Source organism: Coregonus lavaretus (genome assembly GCF_964263955.1).
Source record: "Coregonus lavaretus genome assembly, contig: HAP1_SCAFFOLD_2237, whole genome shotgun sequence".
Lineage (NCBI taxonomy): Eukaryota > Metazoa > Chordata > Actinopteri > Salmoniformes > Salmonidae > Coregonus > Coregonus lavaretus.
In genome coordinates, this window is record NW_028159738.1 from 62,021 (window position 1) to 85,426 (window position 23,406).

Sequence of the window (23,406 nt, forward strand, 5' to 3'; positions counted from 1 at the left end):
AAAACTGGAAAAAAAACCCGCATGTTTTTTGGTTTGTATTATCTTTTACCAGATCTAATGTGTTATATTCTCCTACATTAATTTCACATTTACACAAACTTCAAAGTGTTTCCTTTCAAATGGTATCTAGAATACGCATGTCCTTGCTTCAGGTCCTGAGCTACAGGCAGTTAGATTTGGGTATGTAATTTTAGGCGAAAATTGAAAAAAAGGGTCCGATCCTTAAGAGGTTAAAGTGGGAGGTAACCCGTCTGCCTAGGGAGACTAATCACCAACAGACGTAATATGCTTTGAAATAACCCTCTGGACTACAGGGCATGTACTGATGAAGAAACAGCAACACTATATATGAAAACTTTCAGAACAGAAGACATTATAAATGCCAATACATGTTTAGAGATGCTTTTAATGTTTAGAGAAGCATTTTTATGTTAAAAGATGCATTTTTATGTTAAAAGATGCATTTCTAGTCGCAGTACTCATGGTACAGGTCATTAAAGGAGGAATCCCGCTAGAGAACATTGCTGGGCGTCCCCTTTAGCATATGCATCAGATGCATATCAACCCGCAAGGTGCGCAAACATGCTTAATAAATAAAACGCTGGATAAATAGTGCATAAACTATTGTAAAGGATTAATTGCATGAAGAAATATTCGTCAAAATATATCAGAAATAAAAGATTACAAAGATTAGAGTCAACCTGTTTTTGATTTGTCATTATAGGGTATTGTGTGTAGATTGGTGAGGAAACTATTTAATCCATTGTAAGAATACGGCTGTAACGTAACACAATGTGGAAAAAGTAAAAGGGTCTGAATACTTTTCGAACGCACTGTATGCCTGCCCATATCATAACCCAAAACACCACCATGGGGCACTCTGTTCACAACGTTGCCATCAGCAAACCACTCACCCACACGACGCCATACAAGTGGTTTGCGGTTGTGAGGCCGGTTGGATGTACTGCCAAATTCTCTAAAACGACGTTGGAGGCTCACTCAAAACTTGATACATCTGCTGCATTGTACTGTGTGACAAAACTGCACAGTTTAGAGTGGCCTTTTATTGTCCCCAGCACAAGGTACACCTGTGTAATGATCACGCTGTTTAACCAGCTTCTTGATAAGCCACACCTGTCAGATGGATGGATCCTCTTGGCAAAGGAGAAATACTCACTAACAGGGATGTAAACAAATTTGTGCACAAAATTTGAGAGAAATAAGCTTTTTGTGCGTATGGAACATTTCTGGGATCTTTTATTTTAGCTCATGAAACATGGCACCAACGCTTTACATGTTGCGTTTATATTTTTTGTTCAGTGTATATAGAAATCACCATTACCTGCATGTGACTGAAGGAGGATTTGATAAAGCAATGCTCCTTTCCCTCCATCTGTCAATTACAAGATCCGCCCATGTACAATTTAACAGCTGATATTGTCTCTCATCAGATTGCCAATTTAATCTTGTCTATAGGCTAACTCTTATTATGTGTGAAATTAGTTTCGGTATAGTTTAGGTGCAGGCTGACTGCCAGCGTTTGTTTCCGGTATCAACTTGGATAGAGTCGAGGACATGTTTGGCATTATTTTAAAGGCCTACTGCAACACATAGCATGTTTTCGTTTTCCCTTACAATACATTTGTTTAGTAAAAGAGTTACAGTAAATAAAAACAGTCCTGTAACAGCTTCTTTTTACAAAGTAAAACGTAAAAGAAAAATGGTACCAACCGGCAAGGCGTGCGGTCAAATTATTAACATGAGCGCCAACGCTGATAAACAGGCATAACACAAACTCATCATTACACTACTGTCTTTCTAAATTAAATCATCCTCTTCACCCTCATTACTCAGTTAGGCCTAATTTAAATTAGATTGTGAAGTAACTTGCACAATTATCGCTCATTCAATCCATTTGTCATAAAATACAAACATTTAGGAAAAGTCAGGGAAAGAGCAGGACATAGCTTTTTTGCGGGGGGGGGGCAGATTTTTTTTAAATTTACAAAATCAAACGTCAGTGGGCGTTGTCCTATGGCGGTTCTAGTGTTAAAGGAGGAATCCTAGAGCACGGATGACAGCTCTGCTCAGGCAGCTAGCGTGTGTGATCGTTATTATGGAAGGTAAGGTAAGGTAAGGCAGTCAAGTCTGGCAAATAGAGCTCAGAAGGTAAAATGGTAATATTGTCTTCAATTGCCTGCCTTGATGAATGATGGAGAGTCTCGGACCAGTGAAAGAGGTCAAACTAGATCTATAATATTTGGTAGTGAGAGGTCAAACTAGATCTATAATATTTGGTAGTGAGTGAGGTCAAACTAGATCTATTATATTTGGTAGTGAGTGAGGTCAAACTAGATCTATAATATTTGGTAGTGAGAGGTCAAACTAGATCTATAATATTTGGTAGTGAGTGAGGTCAAACTAGATCTATAATATTTGGTAGTGAGAGGTCAAACTAGATCTATAATATTTGGTAGTGAGAGAGGTCAAACTAGATCTATAATATTTGGTAGTGAGAGAGGTCAAACTAGATCTATTATATTTGGCAGTGAGAGAGGTCAAACTAGATCTATAATATTTGGTAGTGAGAGAGGTCAAACTAGATCTATAATATTTGGCAGTGAGAGAGGTCAAACTAGATCTATAATATTTGGTAGTGAGAGAGGTCAAACTAGATCTATAATATTTGGTAGTGAGAGAGGTCAAACTAGATGTATAATATTTGAACGGTGGTTGAAGATCTGTTGTTGGCTGTGGCTGTTGATAGGCCTTAAATGGTACCCTAGTCCCTATATAGAGCCCAATGGGCCCAGGTCAAAAGTAGTGCACCCCATAGGGAATAGGGTGCCATTTGGAACGTCACCTAGTCTCGGTCTATACGCCGGAGTGTAACTGCTGGTATTATTGGTTTGAATTAAGAAATCTGTCTTGACATTTGATTGGCTGTTGATGATTGATATAGGTCTATACGCTGGAACATTGCTGTTGATAATAGATCTAAAACCAATAACATAGTTTGGTCCCTACTCTCTACGGTATGTAGTGCACTACTTTAGACCAGGGCTCTGGTTAAAGTGCACTATGTAGGGAATAGGGTGCCATTTTGATTCGCAGACATAGAAGCAGTCAAGCGGAAGTGATAGTTTGTTATTTACCTCGAGGAAGCTGTCTCTGCAGCACTTGAAGTCACTCCTCTTCATGATGGACTCCGCTGTCAGGACCAACTCATTCTTACTAAGGGCTGGCTGCTCTGAACACGTATGGACAGACTGGGGGACGGAAGGATGGAGGATGGAGGGATAGAGGAATGGAGGGATAGAGGGATGGAGGGAAGAGGAGGGATAGAAGGAGGAGGGATAGAGGGAGGAGGGATGGAGGGAGGAGGGATAGAGGAATGGAGGGATAGAGGGATGGAGGGAAGAGGAGGGATAGAGGGAGGAGGGATAGAGGGAGGAGGGATAGAGGGAGGAGGGATAGAGGGATGGAGGGAAGAGGAGGGATAGAAGGAGGAGGGATAGAGGGAGGAGGGATGGAGGGAGGGATAGAGGGATGGAGGGAGGAGTGATAGAGGGATGGAGGGAAGAGGGATAAAAGGAGGAGGGATAGAGGGATGGAGGGATAGAGGGATGGAGGGATAGAGGGATGGAGGGAGGAGGGATGGAGGGATGGAGGGAGGAGGGATAGAGGGATGGAGGGAGGAGGGATGGAGGGAGGAGGGATAGAGGGATGGAGGGAGGAGGGATGGAGGGATGGAGGGAAGAGGGATAGAGGGATGGAGGGAGGAGGGATAGAGGGATGGAGGGAGGAGGGATAGAGGGATGGAGGGAGGAGGGATAGAGGGATGGAGGGAGGAGGGATAGAGGGAGGAGGGAGGAGGGATGGAGGGAGGAGGGAGGAGGGATAGAGGGATGGAGGGAGGAGGGATAGAGGGATGGAGGGAGGAGGGATAGAGGGATGGAGGGATAGAGGGATGGAGGGAGGAGGGATAGAGGGATGGAGGGAGGAGGGATAGAGGGATAGAGGGATGGAGGGAGGAGGGATAGAGGGAGGAGGGATAGAGGGATGGAGGGAGGAGGGATAGAGGGATGGAGGGAGGGATAGAGGGATGGATAGAGGGATGGATAGAGGGATGGAGGGAGAGAGGGAGGAGGGATAGAGGAGGGATGGAGGGAGGAGGGATGGAGGGAGGAGGGATAGAGGGAGGAGGGATAGAGGGATGGAGGAGGGATAGAGGGAGGGATGGAGGGAGGAGGGATAGAGGGAGGAGGGATAGAGGGATGGAGGAGGGATAGAGGAGGGATGGAGGGAGGAGGGATAGAGGGAGGAGGGATAGAGGGATGGAGGAGGGATAGAGGAGGGATAGAGGGAGGAGGGATAGAGGGAGGAGGGATAGAGGGAGGGAGGAGGGATAGAGGAGGGATGGAGGGAGGAGGGATAGAGGGAGGAGGGATAGAGGGATGGAGGAGGGATGGAGGAGGGATAGAGGGAGGAGGGATAGAGGGAGGAGGGATAGAGGGAGGAGTGCAGATGTGTTATTAGTAATTGTGGGCGGGTGAACAAACAGCTGACCTGCGCATCACTAACACATACATTGAGATGATGATATGCACTGTGGGTAAAATCTCATTTCACGGTCTTCAAATTCTGAAGTCTGGCATCTAAAGAAAATTCGAAGAAATACTCAAAGTTGTGTGTTGCCAAGCAGAAGTTAATTATAGCCCACTGTCTCAACATCTCTACCAGATGGCAGTTTGAAATGTGCATATGTTCTTGTTGCCAGTGACAACAGGTGAGGTCTAAGTGAATAATGTGTGTGTGTGAGCATCTGCATGTGTCTGTCCATGCATGTGTCTCTGTGTGCGTGTCTCTCTCTCTGTGTGTATGTCTCTGTGTGTGTAAGTGTGCCTCTATATGTGTGTGCCTCTGTGTGTGTGTCTCTCTCTCTCTGTGTGTGTGTGTCTCTCTGTGTGTGTGTGTGTGTCTCTCTGTGTGTGTGTGTGTGTCTCTCTGTGTGTGTGTGTGTCTCTCTCTCTGTGTGTGTGTGTGTGTGTCTCTCTCTGAGTGTGTGTGTGTGTGTCTCTCTCTGAGTGTGTGTCTCTCTCTGTGTGTCTCTCTCTCTCTCTCTGCGTCTCTCTCTCTCTCTCTCTCTCTCTGCGTCTCTCTCTCTCTCTCTCTCTGCGTCTCTCTCTCTCTCTCTCTCTGCGTCTCCCTCTCTCTCTGCGTCTCCCTCTCTCTCTGCGTCTCCCTCTCTCTCTGCGTCTCCCTCTCTCTCTGCGTCTCCCTCTCTCTCTGCGTCTCCCTCTGTGTGTGTGTGTGTGTGTGTGTGAGATTAAGTCTTGCCGCACATGTGTGTGACTCACCCGGATGTTGTCCAGAACTCTGTTGAACTCCAGCGGTTCATCTTTGCCCTCCATGGCGGCCGGGTCCAGGCCGTCCCCCCCGTAGATGAACTGGATGATGTCACCAGTGGAGCTCCGTACCGTCAGATCATACTGGGAACACAGGTCCTCCAACGACTTCACCAGACGCCTCTGTTGACACACAACACATCCACCACAGAAGAACAGATCAAAGGATGACTCAACAGATTATTGTGTAACGGTGTGTGTGTGTGTGTGTGTGTGTGTGTGTGTGTGTGTTGTGTATGTGTGTGACCACTCAACACCTTTCATCTTTCATCTGCTATGTGTCATTAGTCAGAGCTGTGGTGAGCTGTTCTGACCTGAACACATCAACAACATAACAACACTAACCCTAGGATATAACCCTGATCGCTACTCAAGAGGGAACCTGATAGATTTAGATTCGTTTTCTTTAATACAAGCAGAGGGGCTGTGCAGGGTACGGTGCAGCAGGCCAGAGGTGTGTGTGTGTGTTACCTGCATGTATCCGGTCTCTGCTGTTTTAACGGCGGTGTCCACCAAGCCCTCTCGACCAGCCATAGTGTGAAAGAAGAACTCTGTGGGAGTCAGGCCTGAATAAAAGCTGTCAGCCACAAAGCCTTTAGCTGCAGGGAGCTGTGACACAGAGAGAGAGGTTACATCATGGATGTGTCCCAAATGGCACCCTATTCCCTATACTGTATAGTGCACTACTTTTGACTAGGGCTCACAGAGCCTTGGTTAAAAGTAGTGCACTAAGTAGGGAATAGCCCTCTGTAGCTCAGTTGGTAGAGCATGGCCTTTGCAACACCAGGGTTGTGGGTTCGATTCCCACGGGGGGCCAGTATGAAAATGTATGCACTCACTAACTGTAAGTCGCTCTGGATAAGAGCGTTCGCTAAATTACTTTAAAAAAATAAAAAAATAAAAATAGGGTGCCATTTGGGATTCATACCCTGTTAGACAAAAATGAAACAGGGCTCTGACTGAGCCAGCTGGAGATGCTGTTTACTGCTAGGAAGGAAAACACACTCCTCAACCTTCCCATCCCCAGCTAGCCTGTAACCAAACCAGCCCTCATCTCTTCATGAATGAATCAACCCCATGCCCTGCGACTCTGGACAGATCTAATGGTGATTTCAGCTGGTTAATAAAAGGCGTTACGTGGTTCTCAGAGGATCTTACTTTAGAGTGCTTCTCAAAGTGTGGCAGCGAGCGGTTCTCAAAGCCGTCGGGTACTCGAGAGCCGCTTATAGCCTGCTGGCCCACACAGGCAATCATCTGGGAGATGTTGATGAAGGATCCTAGGAGGGAAAATGAAAAGGGATGAAGAACTTAAGACCATTAGCATTACAGAATCACCACCTTAAACAAAAATCCCACACATTCTACAGTGTGGCGTCCCGCAGAGGAGGGGGAGACTTGTCGAGGCCTGGTGTCCGTGTCTGATCGGTGTAAACGTTTTGATCAAAACCCCTGGTCTGGCACCAAGTGGTGGAGAATGCGGGCATTTGACGTGGTTCAGATCAGGGTTGACGTTTAACGCAGCATCAGCCTGGACGAGTTGATAGCTCAGTTCGTCCGGGTCCAACTACCGGTTCAGGAACGAACGCTGGAGGAACTGCGCCTACAAAATGTCCGCCTGGTTGAGGAAATCAGGAAGCTACAAGGAGGAACGCCAACCGAATCGCATCCAGACCAGTTTTTAATAAAGCTAACGGAGGACGACGACATCGAAACCTGCCCCTGAACGGTTGAACGGACAGCGCTCCGGGAAGGGTGGCCAAAAGCAAAGTGGGCGAGCCTGCTGGCACCGTTCCTGTCCGGAAATGCCAAAAAAGTGTATTATGACCTCAACGCCGAACTGGCGGCTAACTACGACGTCTCAAAACGGGAAAGATACTCAGCCGCTACGGATACAGACTGGCCCACCGGGCCCAACTGGTCCACGGCTGGAGGTTCGTGGCCGACGCCTCCCCCCGAGCCCAGATGAGCGACCTACTGCGCATCACCAGGGCATGGCTCCTAACCGACGTATCCACCCTCTCCATCATGGACAAAGCGGTCATGGATCGCTTCTTACGGGCGCTACCCGTATAACGATCGGACGGTGGAACATCAAGCCCCAGGAGAGGAAGGTCCACGCGGTACGTGACTGGCCCGTTCCACGCACCAAGACACAGGTCAAGTCCTTCCTGGGGCTGGCGGGATACTATAGCCTCCCCCCCTCACCGATCTAACAAGGGCCCGCCTCCCGAAAACAGTGATATGGACGGACGAGACCGAAGCGGCGTTCAGGCGCCTGAAGGAAGCGCTGTGCTCCCCATCCGATTCTCGTAACGCACGATTTCCAGGTACCGATGTTGGTTCAGACGGACGCTTGCGACACGGGACTAGCGGCCGTCCTGTCCCAGTTACACGATGGGGAGGAACCTGGAGAGATGTTGATGACAGAGTCTACAGCAGGGGGAAGAGACATAATGATGGAGAGATGTTGATGACAGAGCCTACAGCAGGGGGGAGAGACATAATGATGGAGAGATGTTGATGACAGAGTCTACAGCAGGGGGGAAGAGACATAATGATGGAGAGATGTTGATGACAGAGTCATAATTACAGGAACATAATTATAATAATTTTGAACACTGCAAATTGACGACAACTAAGCCCCAAAATAATGTCATACCTTGATTACATTACTTTAAGGAATACCTGGGATAGGATAAAGTAATTATTCTACCCCCCACTTAACCCAACCCAAAAAAATAAAAAATAAAGAAATAACAATTGTAAAGTGGTTGTCCCACTGGCTATCATAAGGTGAATGCACCAATTTTCTTTATTTTGTGGGAATACTTGGGAACATATTTCCTAAATTAAACTCATTTTTAGCTGAATTCCTGGTGATTTTACAGTCAATTTTTACTAAAAACGTTCTGGGCCCGCGGTCCGCCTGATGCTGACCCTGTCCTTAAACCCATGGCCTGGTTTCCCGGACACAGACTAAACTTCTGAAATAGAAAAAGGAATATACATCCTACAATAAACAGATCATGAAAGAGCCTAAAAACATGGAAATAGGAAATAAGACCATGTCTGTATTTGCATACAGGTCAGCTACAGGTCAGGTACTACCCATAATAACCCATCAAAACATACGTTAAGAGTATAGCCTAGCTGTTTCCATGACAATGGCGCTCTAATGGCAAATCAAATCAGAGCGAATCAGGAAGTCTTAGTTGGAGTGAATAAGAACCACTTAGTCCTTATTATTAGAAGTGGGCACAGGCAGAGCTCCTGACATTTGATTAGTGTATGTGTGTGAGAGTATGTGGGTGTGTGTGTGTGTGTGTGTGAGTGAGAGTGTGTGTGGTAAAGGCAGCGTTTAATCCTCCGCGAATGGTTAGTTGACCTACCTTTGGAGCCACACAGAGCCATAATCAGAGGACTGGTTAGTTGACCTACCTTTGGAGCCACACAGAGCCATAATCAGAGGACTGGTTAGTTGACCCACCTTTGGAGCCACACAGAGCCATAATCAGAGGACTGGTTAGTTGACCCACCTTTGGATCCACACAGAGCCATAATCATAGGACTGGTTAGTTGACCTACCTTTGGAGCCACACAGAGCCATAATCAGAGGACTGGTTAGTTGACCTACCTTTGGATCCACACAGAGCCATAATCATAGGACTGGTTAGTTGACCTACCTTTGGAGCCACACAGAGCCATAATCAGAGGACTGGTTAGTTGACCTACCTTTGGATCCACACAGAGCCATAATCAGAGGACTGGTTAGTTGACCTACCTTTGGATCCACACAGAGCCATAATCAGAGGACTGGTTAGTTGACCCACCTTTGGATCCACACAGAGCCATAATCAGAGGACTGGTTAGTTGACCCACCTTTGGATCCACACAGAGCCATAATCAGAGGACTGGTTAGTTGACCTACCTTTGGAGCCACACAGAGCCATAATCAGAGGACTGGTTAGTTGACCTACCTTTGGATCCACACAGAGCCATAATCAGAGGACTGGTTAGTTGACCTACCTTTGGATCCACACAGAGCCATAATCAGAGGACTGTTGCTCTTGTCCAGTTCTCTGAGGCAGGCGCTGCCGGCATGGTCTCTGATAACAGATAGCTCCTTCAGGATGAGGGCCTGTTGAGAGAGAGACACACATCATTATCACTCTAAACCACAGATGGACCTGCTATGGAACGACCACAAGGCATCAGCGTGACAACAGATAAACCTCCAAAACAGACCCCCCCCGTTAAAAAAAGAACCTGCTCTCTTTCCTCCTCGTATCAGTCTGAAGCAGAGATGACGACGTACCTGGTTTCAAAAGGCCACCAGACTAAAGTAGCTGGTATAGAAGAACCACCAGACATCAGCCAGACAATAGATACAGTAGCTGGTATAGAAGAACCACCAGACATCAGCCAGACAATAGATACAGCAGCTGGTATAGAAGAACCACCAGACATCAGCCAGACAATAGACAAAGCTCACGGTGGCTGTTTGATTTGGGGATACCACAAATATCAGCTCATAATTGAGAAAAGCTAATAGGCTTAGAGCTTTATCTGGTCTAGTGTGTACCTCCAGGGTCTCCTCAGCAGTGCAGCCTGGCTGTTGCTGCAGTTTGCCAGTCTTCAGGGCCTCGATGTACTCGTCACACTTGGCATAGCCCCCGTCCAGCAGGTCCTGTTTGGCCTTCAGCAGACCCTGGCCTGGGGTCACATCACCAATACCGATGGAGAAACCCCGGTTGGCTGCAAAGGGTTTATAACGGTCATGTTCAGTAGGGCACACTATAGCCAAATGCTTGGCAGCGGGAAAACTAAAATAAGCCTGGTAAAGTATGAGAAGGCATTTAGTATTGAGCATGTTCAAAGCACTAACAGAAATGAATGAGGCAGAAAGGGATGCAAACCTACAGTATATTACCATTATATAGCATTAGATCACAGTACAGCATCAGTATACTGCAGTTCAGTAAAGCATCAAGTATAGCATCTTTGAAGTATTAACAGCAGAGAACATGTCAGTATGGGCGGTGGACCTACAGAGGTATGTAGGCGCGAGGCGGGCCAGGCGAGACATGGCGTTGGCTGCCTCCAGCTGCCCCCAGTCTCTCAGCAGGATATAGAATATGTTCTTCTTGGAGCCAGAGCCCAACGTGCCCTTATCCATGGTACCACACATCAACTCACTGTTCTGGATCACAACGACTGAGGGAGGGAGACGGAGACAGAGACACAGAGAGAGACAGAGAGAGACAGAGAGAGACAGAGACACAGAGAGAGAAAGGAAGGACGAAATTCAAAGATTTTGAATAATGAATCTGAATAGTTGAATCTGATTATATTAATACAATTATATTATAAATCTGGATAATTGAAATCAGATGATCTGTATTTTATGGATGAAGACTCTAGAGAGGCATGGGGAGGAACTCACAGGAGTCGTTGCTGCAGAGATCCTCTCCTTTACCGCTGTACTGTTTCCCCTTGGTCCTCAGGTTGGCCTTGACTGGACAGGCCTTACTGGGCTTCAGAATCAGACCGAAGATCTGCTTCCCTGTCCACAGAGTCATCGGCTAACAACAGACAACAGAGTCATCGGCTAACAACAGACAACAGAGTCATCGGCTAACAACAGACAACAGAGTCATCGGCTAACAACAGACAACAGAGTCATCGGCTAACAACAGACAACAGAGTCATCGGCTAACAACAGACAACAGAGTCATCGGCTAACAACAGACAACAGAGTCATCGGCTAACAACAGACAACAGAGTCATCGGCTAACAACAGACAACAGAGTCATCGGCTAACAACAGACAACACAGTCATCGGCTAACAACAGACAACAGAGTCATCGGCTAACAACAGACAACAGAGTCATCGGCTAACAACAGACAACACAGTCATCGGCTAACAACAGACAACAGAGTCATCGGCTAACAACAGACAACAGAGTCATCGGCTAACAACAGACAACACAGTCATCGGCTAACAACAGACAACACAGTCATCGGCTAACAACAGACAACAGAGTCATCGGCTAACAACAGACAACAGAGTCATCGGCTAACAACAGACAACAGAGTCATCGGCTAACAACAGACAACAGAGTCATCGGCTAACAACAGACAACAGAGTCATCGGCTAACAACAGACAACACAGTCATCGGCTAACAACAGACAACAGAGTCATCGGCTAACAACAGACAACAGAGTCATCGGCTAACAACAGAGTCATCGGCTAACAACAGACAACAGAGTCATCGGCTAACAACAGACAACAGAGTCATCGGCTAACAACAGACAACAGAGTCATCGGCTAACAACAGACAACAGAGTCATCGGCTAACAACAGACAACAGAGTCATCGGCTAACAACAGACAACAGAGTCATCGGCTAACAACAGACAACAGAGTCATCGGCTAACAACAGACAACAGAGTCATCGGCTAACAACAGACAACAGAGTCATCGGCTAACAACAGACAACAGAGTCATCGGCTAACAACAGACAACAGAGTCATCGGCTAACAACAGACAACAGAGTCATCGGCTAACAACAGACAACAGAGTCATCGGCTAACAACAGACAACAGAGTCATCGGCTAACAACAGACAACAGAGTCATCGGCTAACAACAGACAACAGAGTCATCGGCTAACAACAGACAACAGAGTCATCGGCTAACAACAGACAACAGAGTCATCGGCTAACAACAGACAACAGAGTCATCGGCTAACAACAGACAACAGAGTCATCGGCTAACAACAGACAACAGAGTCATCGGCTAACAACAGACAACAGAGTCATCGGCTAACAACAGACAACAGAGTCATCGGCTAACAACAGACAACAGAGTCATCGGCTAACAACAGACAACAGAGTCATCGGCTAACAACAGACAACAGAGTCATCGGCTAACAACAGACAACAGAGTCATGATGGACTAACAACAGACAACAGAGTCATGATGGACTAACAACAGACAACAGAGTCATCGGCTAACAACAGACAACAGAGTCAGCGGCTAACAACAGACAACAGAGTCATCGGCTAACAACAGACAACAGAGTCATCGGCTAACAACAGACAACAGAGTCATCGGCTAACAACAGACAACAGAGTCATCGGCTAACAACAGACAACAGAGTCATGATGGACTAACAACAGACAACAGAGTCATCGGCTAACAACAGACAACAGAGTCATCGGCTAACAACAGACAACAGAGTCATCGGCTAACAACAGACAACAGAGTCATCGGCTAACAACAGACAACAGAGTCATCGGCTAACAACAGACAACAGAGTCATCGGCTAACAACAGACAACAGAGTCATCGGCTAACAACAGACAACAGAGTCATCGGCTAACAACAGACAACAGAGTCATCGGCTAACAACAGACAACAGAGTCATCGGCTAACAACAGACAACAGAGTCATGATGGACTAACAACAGACAACAGAGTCATCGGCTAACAACAGACAACAGAGTCATCGGCTAACAACAGAGTCATGATGGACTAACAACAGACAACAGAGTCATCGGCTAACAACAGACAACAGAGTCATCGGCTAACAACAGACAACAGAGTCATGATGGACTAACAACAGACAACAGAGTCATGATGGACTAACAACAGACAACAGTGTCATCGGCTAACAACAGAGTCATGATGGACTAACAACAGACAACAGTGTCATCGGCTAACAACAGACAACAGAGTCATCGGCTAACAACAGACAACAGAGTCATCGGCTAACAACAGACAACAGAGTCATCGGCTAACAACAGACAACAGAGTCATGATGGACTAACAACAGACAACAGTTAAAGACCAACACCCAAATGATTGACGAGTTGCAGACCAACTGATATTTAACTACTAAAGAAAGTCACACTCTATATAACTCCCAGTGACTTTATTGATTATTTTTTTCTCATGACAGAGAACACAGCCCAAAATCCAATAAACAGTCCATCACTAAATTCTGCCAACCAAGGAGAGCCATACCATACCTTGAGTATGGCCGGGTGAGGTAGAGCTATCTTGATCTTCTCATCCACCCCAACCAGGATAGAGGCGACTATCTGGCAGGCTTTAGACCTGTCGAAGAACGTGTCCTTTAGGGTCAACAGGTAGGCTCCTGTGAAGAAAGGACAGATGAGAAGAGGAGGACAGTAGGGGTGAAACGTGGAGTCTGAAACATACAGCTATTGTGCTCCTAAGAAACTTTCTCCAAATACGATAAATACAGAGATGTCATTTTTGACATTCCTACAAATATGACCGGATTCAGGATCGTAGGCGTTTGACGCTATTTCCTACTCCACAGTAGAGCCGTAAAAAAAAAACCAAAGAAGAATATATTATAATTTTTTGTTGCAGAAAAGCCTTCTTGAACATGTGAACTTTCATATGACTTAATTACAAACTTGTCTGGGATCCGTAAATATGAATATTAAATTAAGAGTTTAGCCAAGGAGAAAGCACTGAGCTCTGTAGGGAGAAAGACAGGCTCCATGATTGGCTGAAATAATGGAGGGAGATCATAGAGGAAGGGGAGGACCATCCCCAGTGAATTATAATAATAATAATAATAATAATAATAATAATAATAATAATAATAATAATATGCCATTTAGCAGACGCTTTTATCCAAAGCGACTTACAGTCATGCGTGCATACATTTTTGTGTATGGGTGGTCCCGGGGATCGAACCCACTACCCTGGCGTTACAAGCGCCGTGCTCTACCAGCTGAGCTACAGAGGACCACCAATTATCAAATTAAAAATAGTGAAAACTTTCAAGAAGTTATCCTTCTTAGATGAAACTATACTAAATATATTCACGTCACCAAATAATTTATTAAAACACACTGTTTTGCAATGAAGGTCTACAGTAGTCTCAGCAGCACTCTGTAGGGTAGCTCCATGGTGTAGCCAGAGGACAGCTAGCTTCTGTCCTCCTCTGGGTACATTGGCTACAATACAAAACCTAGGAGGCTCATGGTTTTCACACCCTTCCATAGACTTGAAGAGAAATTATGACAACTTCCGGAGAACGTCCTTTAACCTATCAGAATTTATGCAGCATGAACTGACATGTTGTCCACCCAATCAAAGGATCAGAGAATGAATCTAGTACTGAAAGCATAAGCAGTGCATAACATGTGGTGAGTAGTTTACTCAGAGAGAGAAAGACAATACTTGAACAGTTTTGAACAGATTCATTTCTTTAAAAATGAAGAAGGAAGAGAGTGAGAGAGCAAGATAGCTATAGTTTGGACACACCTACTCATTCAATGTTTTTTCTTAATTTCTTACTATTTTCTACATTGAAGAATAGTAGTGAAGACATCAAAACTATGAAATAACACATATGGAATCATGTAGTAACCAAAAAAGTGTTATACAAATCAAATTAAATGTTATATTGGAGTTTCTTCAAATAGCCACCCTTTGCCTTGATGACAGCTTTTCACACTCTTGGCATTCTCTCAACCAGCTTCATGAGGTAGTCACCTGGAATACATTTCAATTAACAGGTGTGCCTTGTTAAAAGTTAATTTGTGGAATTTCTTTCCTTCTTAACGCGTTTGAGCCAATCAGTTGTGGTGACAAGGTAGGGGTGGTATACAGAAGATAGCCCTATTTGGTAAAAGACCAAGTCCATATTATGGCAAGCACAGCTCAAATAAGCAAAGAGAAACGACAGTCCATCGTTACTTTAAGACATGAAGGTCAGTCAATACGAAAAATGTCAAGAACTTTGAACGTTTCTTCAAGTGCAGTTGCAAAAACCATCAAGAGCTATGATGAAACTGGCTCTCATGAGGACCGCCACAGGAAAGGAAGACCCAGAGTTACCTCTGCTGCAGAGGATAAGTTAATTACAGTTTCCAGCCTCAGAAATTGCAGCCCAAATAAATGTTTAATAATAATAATAATAATAATAAGCCATTTAGCAGACGCTTTTATCCAAAGCGACTTACAGTCATGCGTGCATACATTTTTGTCTATGGGTGGTCCCGGAGATCGAACCCACTACCCTGGCGTTACAAGCGCCGTGCTCTACCAGCTGAGCTACAGAGGACCACAGAGTTCAAGTAACAGACACATCTCAACATCAACTGTTCAGAGGAGACTGAGTGAATCAGGCCTTCATGGTCGAATTGCTGCAAAGAAACCTTACTAAAGGACACCAATAATAAGAAGAGACTTGCTTGGGCCAAGAAACATGAGCAATGGACATTAGACCGGTGGAAATATGTCCTTTGGTCTGGAGTCCAAATTGGAGATTTTTGGTTCCAAACGCCATGTCTTTGTGAGACGCGGTGTAGGTGAACGGATGATCTCTGCATGTGTAGTTCACACCATGAAGCATGGAGGAGGAGGTGTTATGGTGTGATGTTGCTTTGCTGGTGACACGGTCTGTGATGTATTTAGAATTCAAGGCACACTTAACCAGCATGGCTACCACAGCATTCTGCAGTGATACGCCATCCCATCTGGTTTGGGCTTAGTGGGACTATCATTTGTTTTTCAACAGGACAATGACCCAACACACCTCCAGGCTGTGTAAGGGCTATTTTACCAAGGAGGAGAGTGATGGAGTGCTGCATCAGATGACCTGGCCTCCACAATCCCCCCACCTCTAACCAATTGAGATGGTTTGGGATGAGTTGGACCGCAGAGTGAAGGAAAAGCAGCCAACAGCTGCTCAGCATATGTGAGAACTCCTTCAAGACTGTTGGAAAAGCATTCCAGGTGAAGCTGGTTGAGAGGATGCCAAGAGTGTGCAAAGCTGTCATCAAGGCAAAGGGGTGTCTACTTTGAAGAATATCAAATATATTTTGATTTGTTGAACACTTTTTTGGTTACTTCATGATTCCATATGTGTTATGTCATAGTTTTGATGTCTTCACTTTTATTCTACAATGTAGAAAATAGTAAAAATAAATGAAGACCCTTGAATGAATAGGTGTCCAAACTTTTGACTGGTACTGTAGTTGTCTTTTTTTCAATTTCACTTAGCTAGCAAATGCAGCTAGCTAGTTTAGCCTACTCAAACACCTGGCTCAAACAGAAAAGGATGCGATGTTAGCTAGCTGGCTATTACAATCAAACACTGGAACTCGTCCAAGTCAAGGTAAGCTTTTGGTTTTATTAATTTATTGCCACCGTGGCCCGCCGGTATACCTGCTAAACTGCTTGCTGACTGCACTGCATGATTGTAGCGGGTTTACTAACGTGTTAGTTCTAGTAGCTATGTTGACAATGACGTTACTAACGTCGTTAGCTAATATGGTGACTACGTGTGTAGCGGTTAGCGGCTATGATATGAAGGTTTGGCTTGGAAAGGTTTTGTCGCCTGGTCACAGACAGCGGCTGTGTTGTGCACTGAGGTCCACAAGCGAAGGGAAAAGGTGAGGAGGAGAACACATAGACGCAAGAAGGAATTATATATACAACGAGCAAAATGTTCATGCTGCTTGTATGTGGCAGCTATGAAAGTGAACTGTTTGCTTGTGATCAGGGCTGTATTCATTTGCGCCAATTCTGTTGAAATTGTTTTTGCAAACGGAAGCAAACGGAACGAAACATATAAACATAACTGAATTTGTCCAATAGAAACTCTTGTTTGCAACTGTTTGGACTAATGATTACACCCTGGATCAGCTAGATGCAGGCAAGAGTGTGCAAGGCGGTATTGAATGTGTCATTGTCTGTCACCTTGATTAGTTACATTTTTGTCTCGACCTGTGTGCACCTACGTTGTAAACTTTCATTCATCGTCTAGGTTGTAGCAACCTCATGATGGGTACAGGGAAATTAGAGTATCATGTAGTAGCCTAAACCTATCGATGTTACATTGAGCTGGGTGAATGGAATATGAACGAGAGTCATCCAATATGCTGTAATAGAAATAAGGCCATGCTAATTCAAAACAAATCGTCCTCCCTCATTTTAAACGTCACCGACTGCCACTGATAGAGAGACGACTTTCTGGAGGACAATGCCATGCTGACTCATGAATTGACATGTGAATGTTCTTAATTAAAATGGGTGGGGCTAAGGCTTAAGAGGGTTTGAACGATGCTGAATGGACGTTAACGAAGAAGAGCTCTCTAGAAAGTGTGAAAAACATTCAAGGGCATTTTTCTCCTACCTGTCTCCACATTGGGATAACAAGTTTATCAAATGCCAAAGAAGCATAACTTTCCGATGTTTCATGATATACCATTTCAAAGCCCTGGGTTTGTACTTTTACAAAATGTAAAAAATACTAAAAATAAATACATTAAAAATAAAAAAAACAGCCAATCTTGAAGATTTGACAGAAGCTCATCTTCCTGAATTCAGTCTCAAATGTCAAAACCAGAGTGGATAATAATGTCAGTATAAAGAATCCCATCAATGTGTTGACTTAACAAAAGGTAAGTGCCCCAATCTGGATAACACAAGCAAAGCAACTGCATAATGAAGATGACACAGTTTTCTTTTCAAGGCAGATGAGACCAGCTGTGACACAAATCAAATGCAATGAACAGATCAGAGCAGTCCAGGGAGACATTTTCCATCACGTTGAACACACGTCACAATGTCAGCACCTTGATATTTTCTCCACCTAACAATGAACAAATTTGAGACACTCGATAATCCAGACGTCAAAGGCCTCAATCATCTGACAAATGAGCCATTTGATCGGCTGTCAGGCCCTGCTGCGACAAACAATGACTGCCTATTGCGTTGACACAATGGCTGACCTGTCAGAAAGTCTTGAATAGCAGCAATCAGAGGCTCTCCGTTTCTGGGGGTCACCAAGTTGGCTTTGGTCTGGAGGGACACAGAAAGAGAAATTAGAAAAGTAACGGTCAGTGTGAAAGCAGAACCTTGGCTCTGCAGGTTTAGTGTTGTTTAAACCTGGGCTTAAAGACTGAGTGACAGAGAGGAGAACTGTTGAAGTGGACTGTGGGGTGTTGTAGGTGTAGGGGTGGACTGTGGGGTGTTGTAGGTGTAGGGGTGGACTGTGGGGTGTTGTATGTGTAGGGGTGGACTGTGGGGTGTTGTAGGTGTAGGGGTGGACTGTGGGGTGTTGTAGGTGTAGGGGTGGACTGTGGGGTTTTGTAGGTGTAGAGGTGTAGGGGTGGACTGTGGGGTGTTGTAGGTGTAGGGGTGGACTGTGGGGTGTTGTAGGTGTAGGGGTGGACTGTGGGGTGCTGTAGGGGTGGACTGTGGGGTGTTGTAGGTGTAGGGGTGGACTGTGGGGTGTTGTAAGTGTAGGGGTGGACTGTGGGGTGTTGTAGGTGTTGAAGGTGTAGGGGTGGACTGTGGGGTGTTGTAGGTGTTGAAGGTGTAGGGGTGGACTGTGGGGTGTTGTAGGTGTAGGGGTGGACTGTGGGGTGTTGTAAGTGTAGGGGTGGACTGTGGGGTGTTGTAGGTGTTGAAGGTGTAGGGGTGGACTGTGGGGTGTTGTAGGTGTAGGGGTGGACTGTGGGGTGTTGTAAGTGTAGGGGTGGACTGTGGGGTGTTGTAGGTGTTGAAGGTGTAGGGGTGGACTGTGGGGTGTTGTAGGTGTAGAGGTGGACTGTGGGGTGTTGTAGGGGTGGACTGTGGGGTGTTGTAGGGGTGGACTGTGGGGTGCTGTAGGGGTAGGGGTGGACTGTGGGGTGTTGTAGGTGTAGGGGTGGACTGTGGGGTGTTGTAGGTGTAGGGGTGGACTGTGGGGTGTTGTAGGTGTAGGGGTGGACTGTGGGGTGTTGTAGGTGTAGAGGTGGACTGTGGGGTGTTGTAGGTGTAGGGGTGGACTGTGGGGTGTTGTAGGTGTAGAGGTGGACTGTGGGGTGTTGTAGGTGTAGGGGTGGACTGTGGGGTGTTGTAGGTGTAGGGGTGGACTGTGGGGTGTTGTAGGTGTAGGGGTGGACTGTGGGGTGCTGTAGGGGTGGACTGTGGGGTGCTGTAGGGGTGGACTGAGGGGTGTTGTAGGTGTAGGGGTGGACTGTGGGGTGTTGTAGGTGTAGGGGTGGACTATGGGGTGTTGTAGGGGTGGACTGTGGGGTGCTGTAGGGGTGGACTGTGGGTGTTGTAGGGGTGGACTGTGGGGTGTTGTAGGTGTAGGGGTGGACTGTGGGGTGTTGTAGGTGTAGAGGTGGACTGTGGGGTGTTGTAGGTGTAGGGGTGGACTGTGGGGTGTTGTAGGTGTAGGGGTGGACTGTGGGGTGCTGTAGGTGTAGGGGTGGACTGTGGGGTGTTGTAGGTGTAGGGGTGGACTGTGGGGTGTTGTAGGTGTAGGGGTGGACTGTGGGGTGCTGTAGGGGTGGACTGTGGGGTGCTGTAGGGGTGGACTGAGGGGTGTTGTAGGTGTAGGGGTGGACTGTGGGGTGTTGTAGGTGTAGGGGTGGACTATGGGGTGTTGTAGGGGTGGACTGTGGGGTGTTGTAGGGGTGGACTGTGGGTGTTGTAGGGGTGGACTGTGGGGTGTTGTAGGTGTAGGGGTGGACTGTGGGGTGTTGTAGGTGTAGAGGTGGACTGTGGGGTGTTGTAGGTGTAGGGGTGGACTGTGGGGTGTTGTAGGTGTAGGGGTGGACTGTGGGGTGCTGTAGGTGTAGGGGTGGACTGTGGGGTGTTGTAGGTGTAGGGGTGGACTGTGGGGTGTTGTAGGGGTGGACTGTGGGGTGCTGTAGGGGTGGACTGTGGGGCGTTGTAGGTGTAGAGGTGGACTATGGGGTGTTGTATGGGTGGACTGAGGGGTGTTGATGGTGTAGAGGTGGACTGTGGGGTGTTGTAGGTGTTGAAGGTGTAGGGGTGGACTGTGGGGTGTTGTAGGGGTGGACTGTGGGGTGTTGTATGGTGTAGAGGTGGACTGTGGGGTGCTGTAGGGGTGGACTGTGGGGTGTTGTAGGTGTAGGGGTGGACTGTGGGGTGTTGTAGGTGTAGGGGTGGACTGTGGGGTGTTGTAGGTGTAGGGGTGGACTGTGGGGTTTTGTAGGTGTAGAGGTGTAGGGGTGGACTGTGGGGTGTTGTAGGTGTAGGGGTGGACTGTGGGGTGTTGTAGGTGTAGGGGTGGACTGTGGGGTGTTGTAGGTGTAGGGGTGGACTGTGGGGTGTTGTAGGTGTAGGGGTGGACTGTGGGGTTTTGTAGGTGTAGAGGTGTAGGGGTGGACTGTGGGGTGTTGTAGGTGTAGGGGTGGACTGTGGGGTGTTGTAGGTGTAGGGGTGGACTGTGGGGTTTTGTAGGTGTAGAGGTGTAGGGGTGGACTGTGGGGTGTTGTAGGTGTTGAAGGTGTAGGGGTGGACTGTGGGGTGTTGTAGGTGTTGGGGTGGACTGTGGGGTGTTGTAAGTGTAGGGGTGGACTGTGGGGTGTTGTAAGTGTAGGGGTGGACTGTGGGGTGTTGTAGGTGTTGAAGGTGTAGGGGTGGACTGTGGGGTGTTGTAGGTGTAGAGGTGGACTGTGGGGTGTTGTAGGTGTTGAAGGTGTAGGGGTGGACTGTGGGGTGTTGTAGGGGTGGACTGTGGGGTGCTGTAGGTGTAGGGGTGGACTGTGGGGTGCTGTAGGTGTATGGGTGGACTGTGGGGTGCTGTAGGGGTGGACTGTGGGGTGTTGTAGGTGTAGAGGTGGACTGTGGGGTGTTGTAGGTGTAGGGGTGGACTGTGGGGTGTTGTAGGGGTGGACTGTGGGGTGCTGTAGGGGTGGACTGTGGGGTGTTGTAGGGGTGGACTGTGGGGTGTTGTAGGGGTAGAGGTGGACTATGGGGTGTTGTATGGGTGGACTGAGGGGTGTTGATGGTGTAGAGGTGGACTGGGGGTGTTGTAGGTGTTGAAGGTGTAGGGGTGGACTGTGGGGTGTTGAAGGTGTAGGGGTGGACTGTGGGGTGTTGTAGGGGTGGACTGTGGGGTGTTGTAGGTGTAGGGGTGGACTGTGGGGTGTTGTAGGGGTGGACTGTGGGGTGTTGAAGGTGTAGGGGTGGACTGTGGGGTGTTGTAGGGGTGGACTGTGGGGTGTTGTAGGTGTAGGGGTGGACTGTGGGGTGTTGTAGGGGTGGACTGTGGGGTGCTGTAGGGGTGGACTGTGGGGTGTTGTAGGGGTGGACTGTGGGGTGTTGTAGGGGTAGAGGTGGACTGTGGGGTGCTGTAGGTGTATGGGTGGACTGTGGGGTGCTGTAGGGGTGGACTGTGGGGTGTTGTAGGTGTAGGGGTGGACTGTGGGGTGTTGTAGGTGTAGGGGTGGACTGTGGGGTGTTGTAGGGGTGGACTGTGGGGTGTTGTAGGGGTGGACTGTGGGGTGTTGTAGGTGTAGAGGTGGACTGTGGGGTGCTGTAGGTGTAGGGGTGGACTGAGGGGTGTTGTAGGTGTAGGGGTGGACTGTGGGGTGCTGTAGGGGTGGACTGTGGGGTGTTGTAGGTGTAGGGGTGGACTGTGGGGTGTTGTAGGTGTAGGGGTGGACTGAGGGGTGTTGAAGGTGTAGGGGTGGACTGAGGGGTGTTGTAGGTGTAGGGGTGGACTGTGGGGTGCTGTAGGTGTAGGGGTGGACTGAGGGGTGTTGTAGGTGTAGGGGTGGACTGTGGGGTGCTGTAGGGGTGGACTGTGGGGTGTTGTAGGTGTAGGGGTGGACTGTGGGGTGTTGTAGGTGTAGGGGTGGACTGAGGGGTGTTGAAGGTGTAGGGGTGGACTGAGGGGTGTTGTAGGTGTAGGGGTGGACTGTGGGGTGTTGAAGGTGTAGGGGTGGACTGAGGGGTGTTGTAGGTGTAGGGGTGGACTGTGGGGTGCTGTAGGTGTAGGGGTGGACTGAGGGGTGTTGTAGGTGTAGGGGTGGACTGTGGGGTGCTGTAGGGGTGGACTGTGGGGTGTTGTAGGTGTAGGGGTGGACTGTGGGGTGTTGTAGGTGTAGGGGTGGACTGTGGGGTGTTGTAGGTGTAGGGGTGGACTGTGGGGTGTTGTAGGGGTGGACTGTGGGGTGTTGTAGGGGTGGACTGTGGGGTGTTGTAGGTGTAGAGGTGGACTGTGGGGTGCTGGAGGTGTAGAGGTGGACTGTGGGGTGCTGTAGGTGTAGGGGTGGACTGTGGGGTGAAGAGGTAAATGCTGGCAGACTGCATGCAACTTGGACTTTCATGTAAATTATTAATTGATGTAAATGGGAGTGCTGCACATCGTGTAGGGGTGAGGCACATTGTGTAGGGGTGAGGCACAACGTGTAGGGGTGAGGTACAACGTGTAGGGGTGAGGCACATCATGTAGGGGGGAGGGAACAACGTGTAGGGGTGAGGCACAACGTGTAGGGGTGAGGCACATCGTGTAGGGGGGAGGGAACAACGTGTAGGGGTGAGGCACAACGTGTAGGGGTGAGGCACAACGTGTAGGGGTGAGGGAACAACGTGTAGGGGTGAGGGAACAACGTGTAGGGGTGAGGGAACAACGTGTAGGGGTGAGGGAACAACGTGTAGGGGTGAGGGAACAACGTGTAGGGGTGAGGGAACAACGTGTAGGGGTGAGGGAACAACGTGTAGGGGTGAGGGAACAACGTGTAGGGGTGAGGCACATCGTGTAGGGGGGAGGGAACAACGTGTAGGGGTGAGGCACAACGTGTAGGGGTGAGGCACAACGTGTAGGGGTGAGGGAACAACGTGTAGGGGTGAGGGAACAACGTGTAGGGGTGAGGCACAACGTGTAGGGGTGAGGGAACAACGTGTAGGGGTGAGGGAACAACGTGTAGGGGTGAGGGAACAACGTGTAGGGGTGAGGGAACAACGTGTAGGGTGAGGTACAACGTGTAGGGGTGAGGGAACAACGTGTAGGGGTGAGGGAACATCGTGTAGGGGTGAGGGAACAACGTGTAGGGGTGAGGGAACAACGTGTAGGGGTGTGTGGTGTGCTGTAGGAGTTTAAAGGTGAAGTAGGACAGGGGATACTAACCCCCATCAGCACCAGGGCTTCAGCCTTGGCCTCCTCTGTCTGGGGAAGGTGAAGGTTCATCTCGTCCCCGTC

The 23,406-nt window shown here is 47.8% G+C and overlaps 1 protein-coding gene across 1 annotated transcript in view; it reads right to left on the bottom strand.

Annotated features, from left to right (window-relative positions):
• LOC311122493 (DNA-directed RNA polymerase III subunit RPC1-like) overlaps positions 1–23,400 on the bottom strand; it is a 45,413-nt gene extending 22,013 nt beyond the window's left edge. The window contains exons 1-11 of the mRNA XM_084196837.1: positions 23,335–23,400; positions 18,191–18,260; positions 13,439–13,566; positions 10,852–10,990; positions 10,458–10,622; positions 9,991–10,163; positions 9,435–9,546; positions 6,567–6,685; positions 5,880–6,017; positions 5,361–5,531; positions 3,156–3,269 (exon numbers count right to left, since the gene is read on the bottom strand). Of these exons, the coding sequence (XP_084052963.1) occupies positions 3,156–3,269; positions 5,361–5,531; positions 5,880–6,017; positions 6,567–6,685; positions 9,435–9,546; positions 9,991–10,163; positions 10,458–10,622; positions 10,852–10,990; positions 13,439–13,566; positions 18,191–18,260; positions 23,335–23,394 (1,389 nt within the window). The 5' untranslated portion in view covers positions 23,395–23,400. The remainder of the gene's footprint in view (positions 1–3,155; positions 3,270–5,360; positions 5,532–5,879; positions 6,018–6,566; positions 6,686–9,434; positions 9,547–9,990; positions 10,164–10,457; positions 10,623–10,851; positions 10,991–13,438; positions 13,567–18,190; positions 18,261–23,334) is intronic.
• Between the last annotated feature and the right edge of the window lie 6 nt (positions 23,401–23,406).